The sequence below is a fragment of the Primulina tabacum genome, chromosome 16 (assembly GCF_025594145.1).
Source record: "Primulina tabacum isolate GXHZ01 chromosome 16, ASM2559414v2, whole genome shotgun sequence".
Classification (NCBI taxonomy): Eukaryota; Viridiplantae; Streptophyta; class Magnoliopsida; order Lamiales; family Gesneriaceae; genus Primulina; species Primulina tabacum.
Window position 1 is genome coordinate 29,050,646 of NC_134565.1, and position 18,098 is coordinate 29,068,743.

Consider the following 18,098-nt stretch of genomic DNA (forward strand, 5'->3'; position numbering starts at 1 on the left):
TTCGATGTCCTATTCTCGTGATATTATGCATATCGTCATTGTCGACGGCAGACCTTGGAATTGATTGCCGTCTTCGAAATTGTCGCATTACACGATTAGGACGATGCATCTCCACGATGTCAAAGCATATAAGGGGACAAACACATCGCCATATTTTGTTATCGTATGAATCAATAATCGTCTTCACATCTATGTCATTTTTCTGGTATACGCTCCAATTAAACTGTAAAAAAAAAGTAAATTAAAATTCATTATTCATTTAATAAATCAAAACAAAATAGTCTTCGTGTCATCAATATTACGTATTAACATTTTATAATACCTCATTATTATTCATACAATCTAGAGAATCCCTTATAATTCTTACAGAATGTGTTGGCGAATGTGTGTAACTAAATCCATATTTCCACCTACAATTATAAAAAAAATAAATTACATATCAACAAAATAGACAAGATATATATGATATTACCACCATAAATTTTAAACATTACCGTGCACCATATGGAGAAACTGGAATGAAAGCATCTGGATCAACGGGAGGTACAACTAATGTTAACCCATTTCGATCGGGGTTAACACATTTAATCCTGCTCCATGCCCATACCTACTTATAATAATAAAAAAATTAACAAATTTAACCAAAATATTATGCTAAATATTCATATCACATTAATGATACCTGCAGGACATATAAAGGTCCAGCCATTGTAGTCTTCTCTATACGTGACGCGTTACACAACTCACGGGATAGAAATGCTAAAACTGCACTACCCCAACTATAAGACTTCACGTTATCAACATCTCGTAGCAGTTGCAAAAATATAAGTCTAGCTGACCCTCCTTGGTAGTCAGGGAACATTATTTATCCAATAATCATTAACGCAATACAACGAGTAAATTTCACAACATCTACTTCTGAAGTTTCATCATTAACAAGATTAGATATACAATGATCGTGTAGTGCAGTCAGACAGATGACCACCTTTCAAATATTTTGATGCTGGCAAAAATCCCAACATATCCAAACATATGTGTTGCCATTCCTCAACTTTATGTGACACATCTACTCCAGTTACTGCTTCACCATCAATTGTTAGACCCCAGATTATTGAAACATCTTGTAATGTCACTGTTGTTTCACCACATGTAAAATGAAACTTGTGTGTCTCGCGTCGCCAACGTTCAACAAGCGCAGTAATCAAATGATTATCAAGAACTTGAGAGCCACATTCTAAAACTCCATAAAAACCCATATGATTTAAATATGCGAGTACACGCCTGTGTAAATAATTATCAGTATACAACTTCCAAATCAAATGGTCTGACCTCTTCACTTTGACAATATCATCAACTGTTAACGAAGACACGCTTGATGACATATGTGTCGCTTGTAAATAGAGGACACTGGGATCTTCTGGATTTCGATTATCTGCCATTCTGAACTATGCTCTAAATCTTCTCAGCTTCGTCAAAAAAATTTTCGGTGAGGAATTGAGAAACCGATGAATGCGAGAATGAAAGAGTAAAGATAAGAGGAGGAAAGAAGAGGATGTGAGGAACGAAGAAGGAATCAGGTAAGATAAGCGCGGACGCTCCTACGTGGAGCACCGTCCGCGCTTGGTAAGCGCGGAAGGTCCTCCACGTAGGCAGCGTCCGCGCTTACCAAGCGCGGATTGCATTATTTGTGCAAACATTTTTTTTTTCAAATTAGTTTTGAAATAAAATTTTAAATTTAAATTATTTTTTTAAAAAAACCCATTAAATAAGTGAATTCAAATAAATTTGAGGAAGATTATTATTTAAAAACAGACCAATATTATTTTTCAAAATTTTCCTATGGAATATCTATTGAAATGTACGGATATCATATATATAGGAACATTTTATTAATGACTTTTGTTTGACCCTGAATTTTTAAATTTAAGCTTCTCAATTTATGAGCACATACATCAATAAATAAATAAATATAAATAAGAATATATAAGAGAAAAATTTATGATTCGGGTTCTGGAAAACCCACGTAGGCCCCGTTACTTCATGGATCCCCTCTTCACGCATATGGGTTTCTCGTGTTTATCAATATAAACGAGGTTAAAGACTTTGTTTTTCAGCTTCCGGACGACGTCAGATATGGATGCTTATATCTATGGAGGGTAAAGATCGTTGCTTTCACATAATTTTTTGCCTTTCCTTGTCTGGGTTTGATTTGTTATGCCTTTAGATGATTTTGATGTGAAAAGGGTCGATTCTTTTAAGGTTTTGGGAGTATTGTGTATTAAGTTGTAAGCCAATCTGTTTTTAGGCTTCATTCTGCTCTTAATTTAGTGTTTGGGAGTTGATTACTTTGTTGGGTTTCTTTTTTCTATGAAAATTGGCACTCACGCATGCTTATACAACTCACACGAACCCCGTAATGTTCTTTTTTTTCCCTGTATAATTATGTAAGTGATTAAGTCCAAACTGACAACGGTTGTAAGTTATTTCCTTGAATTTGGGTATGAAATCATTCTGACTGCATATGGACGTGGGTGCATTGATCTTGTGTTTGTTTGTTTGTCTCCCCCACCCTAAATTTGTGACTAAACTTGGTTTTCTTGTCTACAACAATTCCGAAAAGAATATATCCAATTCAATCTCGAATAACATAACGAAGAAAGTGTGTTCTGTCATGGTTCATCATGAGACCACCAGGATAAACTTTTGCAACTTGGTTGGATTACTTTCGTATTTCATTGATTGGAATATTTTTAGTGTTCCTTCCATTTTATGATTGCGTTTGATATAACCAAGTGTCAACTTAAAAATGCAAATCAATTCCTTCAAATTTAAAGCGCTTGGTAATGGTGCAACTCAAATCTTTTAAATCGCACATCAGCTCAAGCACCACGGTTCGATCGCTCTACCAAGCAAAGACAATTATTGCACCCAACACTTTGCCACTTAGATAGCTACATATGACACACACAGAGGAAAAAGCAATTGCTGCTCTTTGTTGCTTATGGCTTTTTGGAAGATATTAATTATGTTATTTGAAGCTATGTGGCACTTACTATAGAAAAAAATGACAAAATTGTCCATCCTGATAATGTTGGTATTTAGTATTTATGTCTGTATTGTTTCATCATTTTACTTGCATTTGTTAATTATATAGGATTTTATCTAGCTCGTCTTTCTGAAGCGTGACTGCACGAAAAAATATAACCAAAAAGTCAATTTGAGACCTGGGAACTGGTCTGATTATCCAACGATTTCATGGACTCCATTGAGGACATATTCGAATCCTCTCTTAATTTAGAAGAAACCCATTTCAAAGAGGGCTATAATGAAGGCTATGCAGATGGATTGCTTTCCGGAAAAGAAGAAGGCTGTCAAGTGGGTTTGAAAACCGGATTTGAAGTTGGCGAGGAATTGGGCTTTTACAGAGGCTGCATTAATGTTTGGAACTCCGCAATTCGGATTGACCCAGCTTGCTTTTCTGTCAGGATCCAGAAGACCATCAAGCAGATTGATGAGTTGCTTCACAAGTACCCAATTTCTGACCCAGAAAACGAGTCAGTTTCTGATATTATGGATTCATTAAGGTTGAAATATAGGGCTATTTCCGCTACTTTAAATGTAAAGTTGGAGTATAATGGATACCCGAAAGATTCTAATAGTGAAAAGATCGTATTTTGAATAGCTATTGCACGTTGTGTTTGTAGATTTGTCTCACTGTAGATTTGTCTGAGACGTGACATTATTAACAGAAATTTTAAGGGTCCTGTTCTGGACTCTTTCAGTTAATTGTTGGGGTGAGTAGTGAATCATTCTACAATGGGAAATGTTTCAATTTCATGTTGAACTTTTCTGATATGATATTTTCTGCCCTTAAAATACAATCACAATCAAATTCGCACCTGCTTTGAGTTGACTTGCGGATTTTTCTTGGAGTTTATTTCGATTTGAGGACTTGTTTGAGGATGATGAGCTTTAAAAGGTCAGCTCATTGCTACTTTTTGTTCAACTATTGCCTTTTGCACTGTAATGTTTTCCTGATCATGATCACTTTACTAAAATTTAGAACTCTCTATAACATTGATGCATAGAGTTTCTGTGGAGGTCTCATGCTTAAAATGTCTTTACGAATTGTTAAATATAACTTATCTGTTGCATTTGAAAATATCAGCTCTGAAACCCTGATATTTATATCCCAAGAATGTGACATTTGCTAACTATGCTTTGCAAACTCATGGATGTGTGGGTAGGAATTAGCAGATGAGAAGTTCTGAATGTTGCTATCTTGGTCCTTCCATGTTCCAATTGTGCTTCTTTCTTATTCTACGCAGACTTTATACACAACTTGGTTCAGCAGGCTGGGGTTGAGGTTGGAGGACTCCTTGATTTCGCTGCAGGGTTTTTTGCTTTCACCTCCCCTTTATTTAAGGAATTTGGCACTTGTCTTCCTGACATGTTGTAATTTTTGCATTTGATTTGGGATGTGTCAAATACAATATATACACGGGAGTTGAAAACAAGTCTTTTGCTGCATCATGTCCCATATTTTTAGTTATGGAATTGCATGAAACTCTTTTATAGTCGATTCCCTGTTTGATTTTCACTATGGCATGTATTCAATAAAATATATTTAGCTAGATGGAGTTGTGCCATCCGACAATCAGTTTCCCATATTCATAGTTTATGGACGGACAGTCTTGTATGTATAATCAAGGTCATGTGAACATTTTCTCAGGTTGAATGAATACGATGACTTTCGAAAAGCCTAACTCTTAGGAGAACTCCGAGATCAATCTTGTGAATATGTTGTGGAGGAGTTTGTGAATGCCATACGGATATGTTGTGTTATTTACAGTGCTAACATAAACAATTTTATCTAGAATGGATGTATATATTTTCTACAGAAAGTTGGTGGTTTTTATTCGAGTTATGTACTGGAGTGGATATTTGCGATCATCTGGGATTTATCATGGTGCATGCGTTCGTGTAGCCGTAGGGGCAGGAATTCAATGAATCTGAGTTCTTGTTGTCACGTCCCGAGACTCGGGTTTGACACCGGCGTTGTTTAACAATCAAACAATCGAAACAACAAGTCTTTAGCACAGTATAAACCGAAACCAGTTTATGATTTATAATTTCAACGAAATAAACTTTGTCTACACAACTGAAATAACTAATGCGGAAACGTCTTACATGAAATTAAAACAACGAAATTCGAAATAAAGATAACATGGCTTATACTACATTTCGAAGAATCACCATCCCCAAAATTGTTCTGATTCCTCCTCCTCGATTTCTTCCTCGGATTTCTCTGGGACATGTTGTAAGGGGGGTGAGTATTTTGGGAAATACTCAGCAAATGGGGGATATTGAACACAACATAACAATTTTATAACATTTTCCAAACATACATATAAATACAGCATGCTTTTCATAATCGTAACATCGTATCCGTAACATAACAACACTGCGATTTTTCACCTTTAACGGTTTACTGACGTCAGTCCCTAAATTTTAATCCTCTAAGGGGGCGAGGCCATAAAACGGTTCTATCCCACCGTTAAGGGCCATATGTTGGAATTCCACCCATTTTCAGGGAATCCTCACAGTGTCAACAGATACACGTAACAACTTTCGTAAAAACGTATAGACGGGAGACGGAGCTCGACCGACTTTTTAAAAAACGGAACATGCAAAAACCGAAAATTCATATGCATGAAACCGAAATTTTAAGCATTTAAAACAGCCCACTTACAGTAGATCTTGCTGGAAAAATGTGAAAGGAAGGGGTTTTCTTGCACTAGAATTTCGAATTTCCTTCTTCGGCGGCTAAACGGCGGCAGCGCTTCGCTGTTCTCGAAAATCCTACGGCGACTAAAGAGGGAGAACTCGAAAATTTGGTGAGTTATGAGGTGTAATTTTCGAGCTATAGGGCCCTCCTATTTATAGGGGTTGGCTGCTATCGTGATCGATTGATATCGCGCGTTTGAATTCTGAATCAAATCTTTTATCTCGAATCGTGATCTATCGTGATTTGGGTGATAACCGAATTCCAAATCTTTCATCCAAGTAATTTCGAAATTTGTATAGTATATACACTATGGATATTCGAATTGTTGTGATTTTATTATCCTTTGCTTGACCTTTATCCCGGTATCTCAATATTATCTCGAATCTTAGGTCTTTTATCTGCTCATAAGTTCGAAAATAATACACGATATTATCTTAATTCTTGAGTTCGAAATATTGCACACGATAGAATTATCCCTTCCAAAATTACAAATAATATCAAGATACAACCGAATCTTGGATTTTACATCCCTCCCTCCTTATGGGAAGTTTCGTCCTCGAAACTTGGGTTGGCTTGGTTTATGAAGAGGTACGGGTATTGGTTCTTCATCCTTTCTTCTAGCTCCCATGTGGCTTCTCTTTCAGTGTGGTTAGACCATTGCACCTTGACGTAGGGAATGATTCGTCGCCTTAGTACTTGGTCCTTGGTGTCCAAGATACCGATGGGAACTTCTTCGTACTTCAGCTCTTCTCCCAAGTTACTTTCGATCATGAGTGGTTCCACTTCCAACACGTGGCTTGGGTCTTAGATGTATTTCCGTAGTTGGGACACGTGGAAAACGTTATGAATTCTAGACATGTTTGGCGGCAGTGCCAGTCTGTATGCCAGTGTGCCCACTTTTTCCAAAATTTCAAAGGGTCCCACATAACGGGGGTTTAGCTTCCCAGCTTTACTGAACCGAACAACTCCTTTCATAGGCGAGACTTTTACGTAGGCCTTCTCGCCAATGATGAATTCTACTGGCCTTCTTTTCAGGTCTGCCCAACTCTTTTGTCGGTCTTGAGTTTTTCTCGGACGACTGTAACCTTGTCTACTGTTATCTATACGAGTTCGGGTCCTACTACTGCCTTTTCTCCCACTTCGTCCCAGTATAAGGGTGACCGACATTTTCTTCCATACAGAGCTTCCTATGGAGCCATCCCAATACTGCTGTGATAGCTGTTATTATAAGCAAACTCGATCAATGGTAGATGATTGCTCCAATTGCTACTGAATTCTAGGGCGCAGCAGCATGTCTTCCAGGGTTTGAATTGTTCTCTCGGTTTGGCCATCGATTTGAGGGCGATAGGCTGTGCTAAGAGTAACTTTCGTTCCCATGGCCCCTTGGAAGCTCTTCCAAAAACGTGAGACGAACCTTGGGTCTCTGTCAGACAGGATGCTCACTGGTACTCCATGAATTCGTACAATATTGTCCATGTACAGTGTAGCCAACTTGTCCAGATTGTAGTTCATACGAACGGGCAGGAAGTGTGCAGATTTTGTAAGTCTATCTACAATTACCCATATTCCGTCCTGACCTTGTTTCGACTTCGGCAACCCTACCACAAAGTTCATGGAGATATGCTCCCATTTCCACTCAGGTATCTCCAAAGGTTGCAATAGTCCTCCAGGTCGCTGGTGCTCTGCTTTGACCTGCTGACAAACTTGGCATTTAGCGACAAATTCTGCCACGTTTCTATTCATTCCATTCCACCAAAAATTCCTTTTAAGATCCCTGTACATTTTTGTGCTCCCCGGATGGACCGAGAATTTGGACTTGTGTGCTTCTGACAGTATTTGTTGGCGAAGGTTATCGCTGTCTGGTACCCACAGTCGTCCTTTCATCCATAGGACTCCCTTGTCATCAATTTGCAGATCTTGAGATTTTCCGCCCTCGACTTGTCCCCTAAGTTTCTTTAGCTCGGGGTCCTGGTCCTGGTTTAACTTGACGGTTTCTTGCAGGCATGGCCGAACGAAGAGTGAAGCTAGAGTGATCTTGCCTCCATTTTTACGACTCAGAGCATTGGCCACCTTGTTCGCTTTACCTGGATGGTAACTTATAGTCAAGTCGTAATCCTTCAGTAGTTTGATCCATCGCATTTGCCTCATGTTTAATTCCTTTTGGGTGAACAAGTACTTGAGGCTCTGGTGGTCTGTGAAAATTTCGCACTTGGCGCCATAGAGATAGTGCCTCCAAATTTTTAAAGCGAAGACCACTTCTGCTAGTTCAAGATCATGCATAGGGTAGTTCTGCTCTTGCTGTTTCAACTGTCTTAATGCGTAGGCGATCACTCTTCCCTCTTGCATGAGTACGCATCCTAGACCTTCCTTAGATGCGTCACTGTAGATGGTGAATTCCTTATCTTCAGTGGGTAAGATTAGTAGTGGCGTGGATGCGAGCTTTTCTTTTAATGTCTGAAAACTTTCTTCGCAACCTTCGTCCCAGATGAACTTGGAATTCTTCTGAATGAGTTTAGTCAGTCAGTGGTATGGCGATTGAAGAAAAACCCTCGACGAACTTTCTGTAATAACCTGCCAGTCCAAGAAAGCTCCTGATGTCTGTGGTGTTTTTAGGTTTTGGCCATTCTGTAATTGCCTCGACTTTGTTGGGGTCCACTGATACTCCTGCTTCAGAGATCACATGTCCTAAAAAGGATACACTCTTCAGCCAGAACTCAAACTTCTTAAACTTATCATAGAGCTCATTCTCTCTCAGAGTCTGTAGTGCAAGGCGGAGGTGTTCTTCATGCTCTTTCTCATTGGAAGAATAGACGAGGATGTCGTCAATAAACACCACTATGAATCGGTCTAGGAATGGTTTGAACACTCTGTTCATTAGGTCCATGAAGGCTGCAGGTGCATTGGTCAGTCCAAAAGGCATCACTGTGAACTCATAGTGTCCATATCTTGTCCGAAAAGCTGTTTTGGGGATATCTTCAGCCCTGACCTTCAGTTGGTGGTAACCAGTCCTCAGATCCAGTTTAGAGAAGACTGCGGCTCCCTTAAGTTGATCAAATAGGTCGTCTATCCTCGGTAGAGGGTACCTATTCTTGATAGTGATCTTGTTCAGTTCTCTATAATCAATCCACAATCTCATTCTCCCGTCTTTTTTTTCACGAAGAGTACTGGTGCTCCCCATGGGGACACACTCGGTCGAACTTGCTTTTTGTCTAGCAATTCCTGGAGTTGCTCCTTTAACTCCTTGAGTTCAGCTGGAGCCATCTTGAAAGGTGCTTTCAAAATTGGTGCTGCACCAGAAATTAGATTAATTTCGAACTCAACTTCGCGGTCCGGGATTGTCCCTTTGAGTTCTTCTGGAAAAACATCCGGGAACTCACATACCACTGGGATGTCTTCTATCCTCAGTTCGACTTCTCCTTGCACTTCGCTGACCATGGCTAGGTAGATGTCTTCTCCGGATTTCATGGCCTTCCATGCTTGGGAAGCGGAAAGGAGTGATTTCTGTTCCTTGGATTTACCATGATACACGATCTCCTTACGATTTGGGGTTCGGAGTTTAACTCTTTTCCCTTCACTATTGCATTGTTTTTGGCTAACCAATCCATCCCTAGAATGATGTCGAAGTCGACCATAATTAATTGTATCAATTCGGCACTGAAGGTCTGGTTAGCTATACTGATCTTACAATCTCTGTGAATTTCATGAGTTTTGATGGTCTTACTTGTAGGTGTGGCTATTCGAAAAGGCTCAACTAGTGACTCGGGCTTAAGTCCTAATTTCTTAGCAAACCTCTTAGACACAAAAGAGTGTGTAGCACCACAGTCAAACAATGCATAAGCAGGTACTTTTTGAATTAGGATGATACCTGATACGACTTCATTGGCGTCGTCCGCCTCTTCTTGATTCATGGCAAACACCCTGGCGTTAGGCTTGTTCTCATGTGGCTTATTGGTATTCACCCCTGAATTTGACTCGTCTCCCTTACCCGGTCCAGTTGTTCTGTTGGTGGCGTCTGGACAATCTGCCATGCGATGTCCTTGTTTCCCGCATCCAAAGCAGACGCCGCTCGCTCTACGACATTCTCCCAGGTGTCGTAAGTGGCAAGTTGGGCAAGGCTTAATAGCTTGGTAGCTTGAGTTAGGCAAAGGCCCTTTAGATGGTCCACCGAACTGGTTAGGCCTCTTGAAAGTCTGACCGTTATGTGAAGATTAACTACTCATAGGCCTTTTGTTTTTAAATTCCTTCTCCCTGCGCTGGATATCAGTTTCAGCTCGGATAGCTGCGCCCATCAGGTCTGAGAAATTCGCATGTTGGTAGACTGCTAGGGCTGATTAGATTCTACTGTTCAACCCCTTCTTAAAACGGTGCAATTTCAAAACTTCGTCTGCCATAATTGTCGGAGCGTAAGACCCAAGGGCGTTAAACTGCGATGTATACTCCACTACTGACATATCTGGGGCTTGAGTGAGATTTTCAAACTCACTTAACTTCTGCAATCTGACTTCAGCCGGATAGTACTGTTTTAGAAATGTTTCTCGGAAGTTTCGTCATGTGATTGGTCCAGTAGCGGTCATGGCTGGCGAGACTGCTTCCACCATTTAGCTGCCTTGTCTTCCAAGAAAGGCACGATCACATCAACTTTGAGTGCATCGGGAACTTCCAGTAGCCTCAACTGAGTCTCGATACTCTTTAGCCAACTCTGGCCAACTTCAGGATCGGCGTCCCCTCTGAATGTCGGACACCTGTTCTTACGGAGGGACTCGTAATGAAATTTGATTCCATTAGGTGGTGGTGGTGGAGGTTGATTGGCGTTTGGGTTTCCCAACCCTTGCAGTGTTGTCGCCACTATAGTGGCTATGGCCATGAGATCAGCTCGGCTTAGGTTGATTGCAGGTGGCGGTCCATTTTCTTGTACATTCTCCTGTCTGCCTTCGCGGTCGGTATTCGCATAACGCGGGTTGCGATTCTGTCTCGGGGGTCTGCCGGCCATTTCCTACAATTGCAAGTTCTATGAATTTGTAGTACGAGTAGATTCATGCAATAAATTGTGCTGAAATTAATTGAAATCAATGGAACAAATAAAATATTTTATTGATTTCTCAAAATAAATGAACATGACCAATCTAAGGGAAATAAATAATGTACTGAATTTTTTTGAAAAGAAAACATAGCAACAATGAAAATAAACTGCTTAGAATGGTCCACTAAAACGCTCTATTCTACTATCTCTCCATTTCCAACGGCCTCTATCTCTACGGGTTCTTCCTCCGGCTCCTCTCCTGTAGTAGCTCTACCATATGAGTGAGTTGGGTATTCTCTTCAGCAAGCTGTGCCACTTGCGTCTTCAACCCCTGAATCTCGGCTTCTGCCTCGTCCAACAGATCACTAGCATGCTGTTGGCGTTGCTCGTGCTCCGTCTTATTCTGCTTTACCTTGTTCTTCCGCATGTCCCCCTGTTGAGTCAAACGGTGGCTTACATTTGCTAGGCTGCTCATCGCATCACTTAATTTCTCCAGTCTTTTCTTACCTCTAGCATTTAGCTGCCTTTCTTCTTCCAACTCTTTACGGTACCTTTCCATATCCTCCTGCAGCTTTCCCTCTCTATACATGCCTCACTCTATGGCGTCTCTCAGGTCCATGTTATCCTTACCAGCTCTCCCTGGTAGATCGCCTTATTGAGCTGGACCCTTATGTCTTCTTTTTCCGTGGCTAGAGTCTGAATCTCTCGTCTCTTCTCGCCTAATCGGGCTCTAAGTCGCTTAATCAAGCGCGACTGATTATCAAGGGCAAGCTACTTCATACGGATGGCAGCTTGGACACGAGTACAGAATCTCGGGGATTTGATGGGGCCATTTCCTGAAATAAAGAAAAAGGAAATGTTCAGAATAATTATGACAGAATAAAATATCAGGGTCAAATAGAGTAATGTACGGGAAAATAACAAAATTTTCGAAAGTTTCCAAAAATGGAAAGTTTTGAGATAGACATATGGATTCGAAGCATATGTCAAGAGGACTCCAGAACAGTTGACGGAATCGAATTCGGAGTTTTCTACGAAAAGTTATAGGGGTTACGAAACTTTCCTAAAACGGCAAAAACGGGGTTTCGGAGGCCTGAACGAAGGAATTTGGCGATTTCGACCCCTAACTCACGAAGAAGTGGTGAAAATCGCTCGTTGGGCCGTTTCGGAGGGGATAGCGTCGGCCTCGAGTAAAAATTCCACCGAAAATTTTTTTTTCGTAAAAATTCCTTCCCACCCGGATTATGAACCTGGCGTCTCTGATACTACTTAAATGTCACGCCCGAGACTCGGGTTTGACACCGGCGTTGTTTAACAATCACACAATCGAAACAACAAGCCTTTGTAGCACAGTATAAACCGAAACCAGTTTATGATTTATAATTTCAACAAAATAAACATTGTCTTCACAACTGAAATAACTAATGTGGAAACGTCTTACATGAAATTAAAACAACGAAATTCGAAATAAAGATAACATGGCTAATACTACATTTCGAAGAATCACCATCCCCAGAATTGTTCTGATTCCTCCTCCTCGATTTCCTCCTCGGATTTCTCTGGGACATGTTGTAAGGGGGGTGAGTATTTTGGGAACTACTCAGCAAATGGGGGATATTGAACACAACATAACAATTTTATAACATTTTCGAAACATACATATAAATACAGCATGCTTTACATAATCGTAACATCGTATCCGTAACATAACAACACTGCGATTTTTCACTTTTAACGGTATACTGACGTCAGTCCCTAAATTTTAATCCTCTAAGGGGGCGAGGCCATAAAACGGTTCTATCCCACCGTTAAGGACCATATGTTGGAATTCCTCCCATTTTCAGGGAATCCTCACAGTGTCAACACATACACGTAACAACTTTCGTAAAAACGTATAGACGGGAGACGGAGCTCGACCGACTTTTTAAAAAACTGAACATGCAAAAACCGAAAATTCATATGCATGAAACCAAAATTTTAAGCATTTAAAACAGCCCACTTACAGTAGATCTTGCTGGAAAAATGTGAAAGGAAGGGGTTTTCTTGCACTAGAATTTCGAATTTCCTTCTTCGGCGGCTGGATGGCGGCAGCGCTTCGCTGTTCTCGAAAATCCTACGGCGACTAAAGACGGAGAACTCGAAAATTTGGTGAGTTATGAGGTGTAATTTTCGAGCTATAGGGCCCTCCTATTTATAGGGGTTGTCTGCTATCGTAATCGAGTGATATCGCGCGTTTGAATTCTGAATCAAATCTTTTATCTCGAATCGTGATCTATCCGTGATTTGGGTGATAACCGAATTCCAAATCTTTCAGCCAAGTAATTTCGAAATTTGTATAGTATATACACTATGGATATTCGAATTGTTGGGATTTTATTATTTTTTGCTTGACATTCCCGGTATCTCAATATTATCTCGAATCTTAGGTCTTTTATCTGCTCATAAGTTCGAAAATAATACACGATATTATCTTAATTTTTGGGTTCGAAATATTGCACACGATAGAATTATCCCTTCCAAAATTACAAATACTATCAAGATACAACCGAATCTTGGATTTTACACTTGTGGCAGAAGCATGGTAACCTGCAAAATATGCAAATACATTGACTTATAAAGTCAATCCCTATTCTATTACCGTAATAGTTATAGTTAGCTTAAATTCAATAATATAATCTTCATTTAATAATAAAAATAAGGGAATACTGTATTTTTTGTCATGTTTCTCTTGTTGTAATTTTGATCATCTATATTATCGAATTTTTGTCTTAATCATGTATCTTTCGATTTTTGACAATTTTAGTTTTTTTTAATCATGAATATTGTTATTGACACTGCTCACAACAATACCACATCAGCACTTTAAGCATCGAGAAAAGATAGTAGAATTTTAAAAAAACAACGATAGCTTACTAAAATTGAAATTTGAATCCACTAAATGTAGCTGAAAGGAATTTTATTCCTTGATATATTTTCCTTTTTTTATCTTTAATATTTTGTCTTTCTAAACATGAGAATAATCTCGAAATTGATGATATGATCTCGTATAAATTCAATATGTGATATAAGACTATATTTGATATGACTTATAATATTTTTAAGATATGATATCATAATATCTTTAAGATATGATATCTTAATATCTTTAAGATATTATCATTGTTTTAAAAAGAGTTTGTTTCCTAATGAAATTGCGTTTCTATGTTAAATAGGACCCAAAGAAGAAGAAACGAGTGAGAGGGACGATATAGAGCATAAAACTTTCGGAGAGACAGAGATGCATTTGTACGAAGAAAATGTTTTCTGATTGAAGCAATATCGCGTCGTTGATAAAGTGTTGCTGTGAAGTGCTGACAACATCTGAAGACAACATCTAATCACTGTTTTGATTAGTGCGCTGATTTTTGAAAACTTTTTCACTTCTCAGTTGATGCATCCTATGTATTTTGGTTATACGGTTTGTTAGAGGTTTAGGATGCAATTTGTTACTCGCCTTAATAAGGGAGTTGTTTTATTCTTTCACTAGTATTGGTTTTTGTAAACTTACAAGTTTTCTAGTGAATTATTTTGCCCTGAGGCACCGCATAAATATTTTATACTTGTGCATAATTTATCTCTCGTATCTCGTATTGTTATCATTCAAGTTGCGTGTTAGTGTGTCAAACTATAATTTCCGCTGCATGTTGTCGTGTGTGTTACAACACCTACGCACAACACCTACATTCTGATACACACAACACTCACCCTTGTCACATTCACTCTGTGGAAACGGAACTTTCAATTGGTATCAGAGCCTCCACTTGACGCTACTAAGTGAGATCCTGTTTTGTTTTGTTTTCCAGGTGGAAAAAGATCATGGAAGCATCAACAAACACTGTTTTTAGACCTCCCGTATTGGATGGATCAAACTATGCATTATGGAAAGTAAAGATGAGGGTTTTTATTAAATCAATTGAAGAAAGAGCTTGGCAGCGTGTACTTGATGGTTGGAGTCCACCAAAGATTGAGGATGCTGATGGAGACACTCGGCTCAAACCTAAAAGTACATGGACAATCGATGAAGTGCAAACGTCAAATTTTAATTTCAAGGCTCTCAATGCTATATTCTCGTCTGTTGACACAAGGATGTTTAATTTAATCACCAATTGTGTATGTGCCAAAGAAGCTTGGGATATACTTCAGAAACATTGTGAAGGATCCGAGAGTGTGCGTAAAACTAGGCTAAGGATGGTGGTATCAAAATTTGAAAGCCTGAGAATGGAGGACAAGGAGTCTATTCTTGAGTATGATAGCCGGTTGAAAAACCTTTCTAATGAAGCTCACAGTCTTGGAGATCCCATGTCCAATGAAAGATTGGTGAACAAAGTTTTAAGATCTCTACCTGAGAAATTTAATGTCAAAGTTTGTGCAATTGAAGAATCTAAAGACACTTCAACAATCAACCTGGATGAATTAATGAGTTCCCTCAGAACTTTTGAGATGAATCTTGATTTACAAAAGAAGGATAAAGGGAAGACAATAGCCCTTGAAGTTTCAACTGACTCTTATGATGAAATCCTTCAAATATCTAAAGAAGTGAATGAATCTGATTCAGGTGAAGATTCTATCTCTCTAATTACTAAGAAATTCGGTGATTACTTGAAGAAATTGAGAGAGAAGAAGAAAATTGGACAAAAATCTGTGTTGCCTAATATCACCACTTCTGCAAAAGCTCAAAAGTTTACTCCTATGAAAGGACAATTTCGACCAAAAACTGAATTGCAAATTCAATCAAATGTCAGAAATTTGGACTCAGTACAATGCAGAGAGTGTTCTAGATTTGGACACTATGCCGATGAGTGTGCCAATCGACTTCGGAGAAACAAAGGCATGGCTGTCACTTTGAGTGATGAAGAGTCTGATGATGATCAAGGATCAAATGAATCTGAAAATCACACATCGTTGTCTGCTGTGATCAAGGAGAAGCGTTCAATGCAAATCAATCCTTTAGGTGTTGCCACAGGTGTTGCAATACCTGGTCGCAACATCTCTTCAAATTCAGTGTGTCTTAATTCTACAACCCTTGGTGAATCAAGTCAGTCTGAAAACCAAGAAGTAGATGATGATGAAGTCACTCTGGAAAGTGTGCAGACAATGTATGAAGAATTGTATGAAGACTGGATCAAAAGAAATAAAGTGAATCCAATTCTCTCCAAAGAGAACACTGAGCTGAAGTCACAAGTATCACGACTTGAAGTAATATTGAGCAAGAAAGATCTGGAATTATGTAAAGTCAAGGAAGAGCTTGGAGAAGCAACTCAAATTCTTGCGAAGCCTAATTCAAGTTCATCCAAACTTGATTCACTCTTGATGATTGGAAAGAATGACAAAGCTGGACTTGGTTATACGAATCACCAGTTTGAAATAGGAGAGTCTTCCAACACTGAAAGAAAACCAACTGTCTTTGTCAAAGGAAGTGCTGAAATCTCGAATGCTACATACACTGAAAAAGGTGTTTCATCAAAGAGGCAAATATCTACAAAGAAGTCCAAGTCCAGAAAACGCCACTTTATCTGCCACTATTGCTTTAGACCTGGTCATATCAAACCCTACTGTCTTAAACTGAGAGATGACTACAAAAGATGGGAATCTGAACAGGTGTTGCCACAGGTGTTATACAACACCCGGCGTAACACTGCCAATAGGAAACCATCGGTAAAAAGGGTTTGGGTGCCAAAGGCTAATATTCAATGTTCTGTTATTTATACTTCGTTAAAAACTAACATTGCAGGAATATGGTACTTTGACAGTGGCTGTTCACGCCACATGACAGGTTCTAAAGAATATTTGACTGACTATGTTGAACTAAGGAATGGTCATGTGACGTATGGTGGAGGTGATAAAGGAAGAATAGCTGGCAAAGGGACCTTGAATGTTGATGGACTACCTAGTCTACACAATGTGCTTTATGTCGAAGGACTTAACTCAAACTTAATAAGCATAAGTCAACTTTGTGATGATGGTTTAAATGTTAAGTTTGATAAAGACAATTGTGAAGTTTTTGATAATACTGATACATGTATTTTGACAGGTACAAGGTCGGCTGACAATTGTTATCAACTTGGAGAGGACCCTGTGTGCAATCATTCAAAAGTGAGTGAACTAAACTTGTGGCATCAAAAATTGGGTCATTCAAACATCAAGACATTAAAGAACCTTGGTAAGTACGATGCTGTGAGAGATATGCCTAATTTATCCTCTGGAATTCCTTATGTTTGTGGTGCATGTCAAAAGGGTAAGCAAACACGTGTTCCCCATCAAGTGTTGCAACACTTTGGGACAACTCGGTGTCTTGAACTCTTGCACATGGATCTTATGGGTCCAATGGAAGTGGAAAGCCTTGGAGGTAAGAAGTATTCATGTGTTTGTGTGGATGATTTCACTCGCTTTACATGGGTAAGTTTTCTTAGAGAAAAATCCGACACATTTGCTGTTTTTAAGAAATTAAATGCTAAGATTACTAATCTACATGATTTGAGGGTTGGTAAGATAAGGACCGACCATGGTAAAGAATTTGAAAACTCACACTTTATATCATTCTGTGAAAAGAGAGGGATAACTCATGAATTTTCGGCCCCTAAGACTCCTCAACAAAATGGAATAGCCGAAAGGAAGAATAGGACACTACAAGAAATGGCTAGGGTCATGTTGAGTTCAAAGAATATTTCAAAACGATTTTGGGCCGAAGCCTTAAACACAGCATGTCATATTTCAAATCGTGTGTACTTAAGGAGTGGTTCTACTATGACATCCTATGAAATCATCATGGGAAAGAGGCCAAACCTGAAGTACTTTCATGTTTTTGGGTGTGTATGTTATGTTTTGAATGACCGAGACCATCTTGCAAAGTTTGACTCTAAAAGTGACAGGTGTTTATTTCTTGGTTATTCATCCAATAATCGTGCATATCGCGTGTATAATCTCAGAACAAGAATGACTATGGAATCTATTAACGTTGTTTTTGACGATCTTGCAGATCTAACGGGAAAAACAATCGAGGATGATATTGATGGGCTACTGAACATAAGTGAGACATTGCCTAACACAGATGTTGCAGCCGGTGTTGTAACACCTGAGACAACACATGCACTGGCAGAATCAAATGATGAACCAGGAGAGTATACTGAAAATGATGATGTTGTAACCAATGAGGAATTGATATTCCCAGTAAGATTCAGAAAAATAGTCCATCATCTCAGATCATTGGAGAAGGATTTGGAGGAATGCAAACTAGAAGAAAGGAGAAGGTAG

General features: G+C 39.1%; 2 protein-coding genes and 1 long non-coding RNA gene across 6 annotated transcripts; 2 read left to right on the forward strand and 1 right to left on the reverse strand.

The window, feature by feature from the left end:
* LOC142530012 (uncharacterized) lies at positions 1-771 on the reverse strand. The gene is made up of 3 exons (XR_012816010.1): positions 495-771; positions 323-410; positions 1-223 (listed from the first exon to the last, which is right to left on the reverse strand). It is a non-coding gene; the product is annotated as an uncharacterized LOC142530012 (long non-coding RNA).
* A 1,216-nt stretch (positions 772-1,987) lies between these two features.
* On the forward strand, positions 1,988-4,530 carry LOC142529885 (uncharacterized). Of its 4 annotated transcripts, XR_012815978.1 has the most exons (4): positions 1,988-2,156; positions 3,155-3,794; positions 3,910-3,979; positions 4,355-4,530. XR_012815978.1 is itself a non-coding variant. In XM_075635576.1 (2 exons), exon 2 carries the CDS (start codon positions 3,256-3,258, stop codon positions 3,676-3,678), a length of 423 nt encoding a protein of 140 aa, XP_075491691.1. In that variant the 5' UTR covers positions 1,988-2,156; positions 3,155-3,255; the 3' UTR covers positions 3,679-3,837. The 4 variants fall into 4 exon arrangements, 3 of the variants coding, with proteins under 3 accessions (XP_075491691.1, XP_075491693.1, XP_075491692.1); XM_075635576.1 differs by lacking the exons at positions 3,910-3,979; positions 4,355-4,530 and having other exon boundaries at positions 3,155-3,837; XM_075635578.1 differs by lacking the exons at positions 3,910-3,979; positions 4,355-4,530 and having other exon boundaries at positions 3,182-3,837.
* Positions 4,531-14,663: 10,133 nt separating this feature from the next.
* On the forward strand, positions 14,664-18,098 carry LOC142528467 (uncharacterized). The gene is made up of 3 exons (XM_075633519.1): positions 14,664-16,791; positions 16,879-17,082; positions 17,824-18,098. The coding sequence occupies exons 1-3, from the start codon at positions 14,664-14,666 to the stop codon at positions 18,096-18,098; spliced, it is 2,607 nt and encodes an 868-aa protein (XP_075489634.1).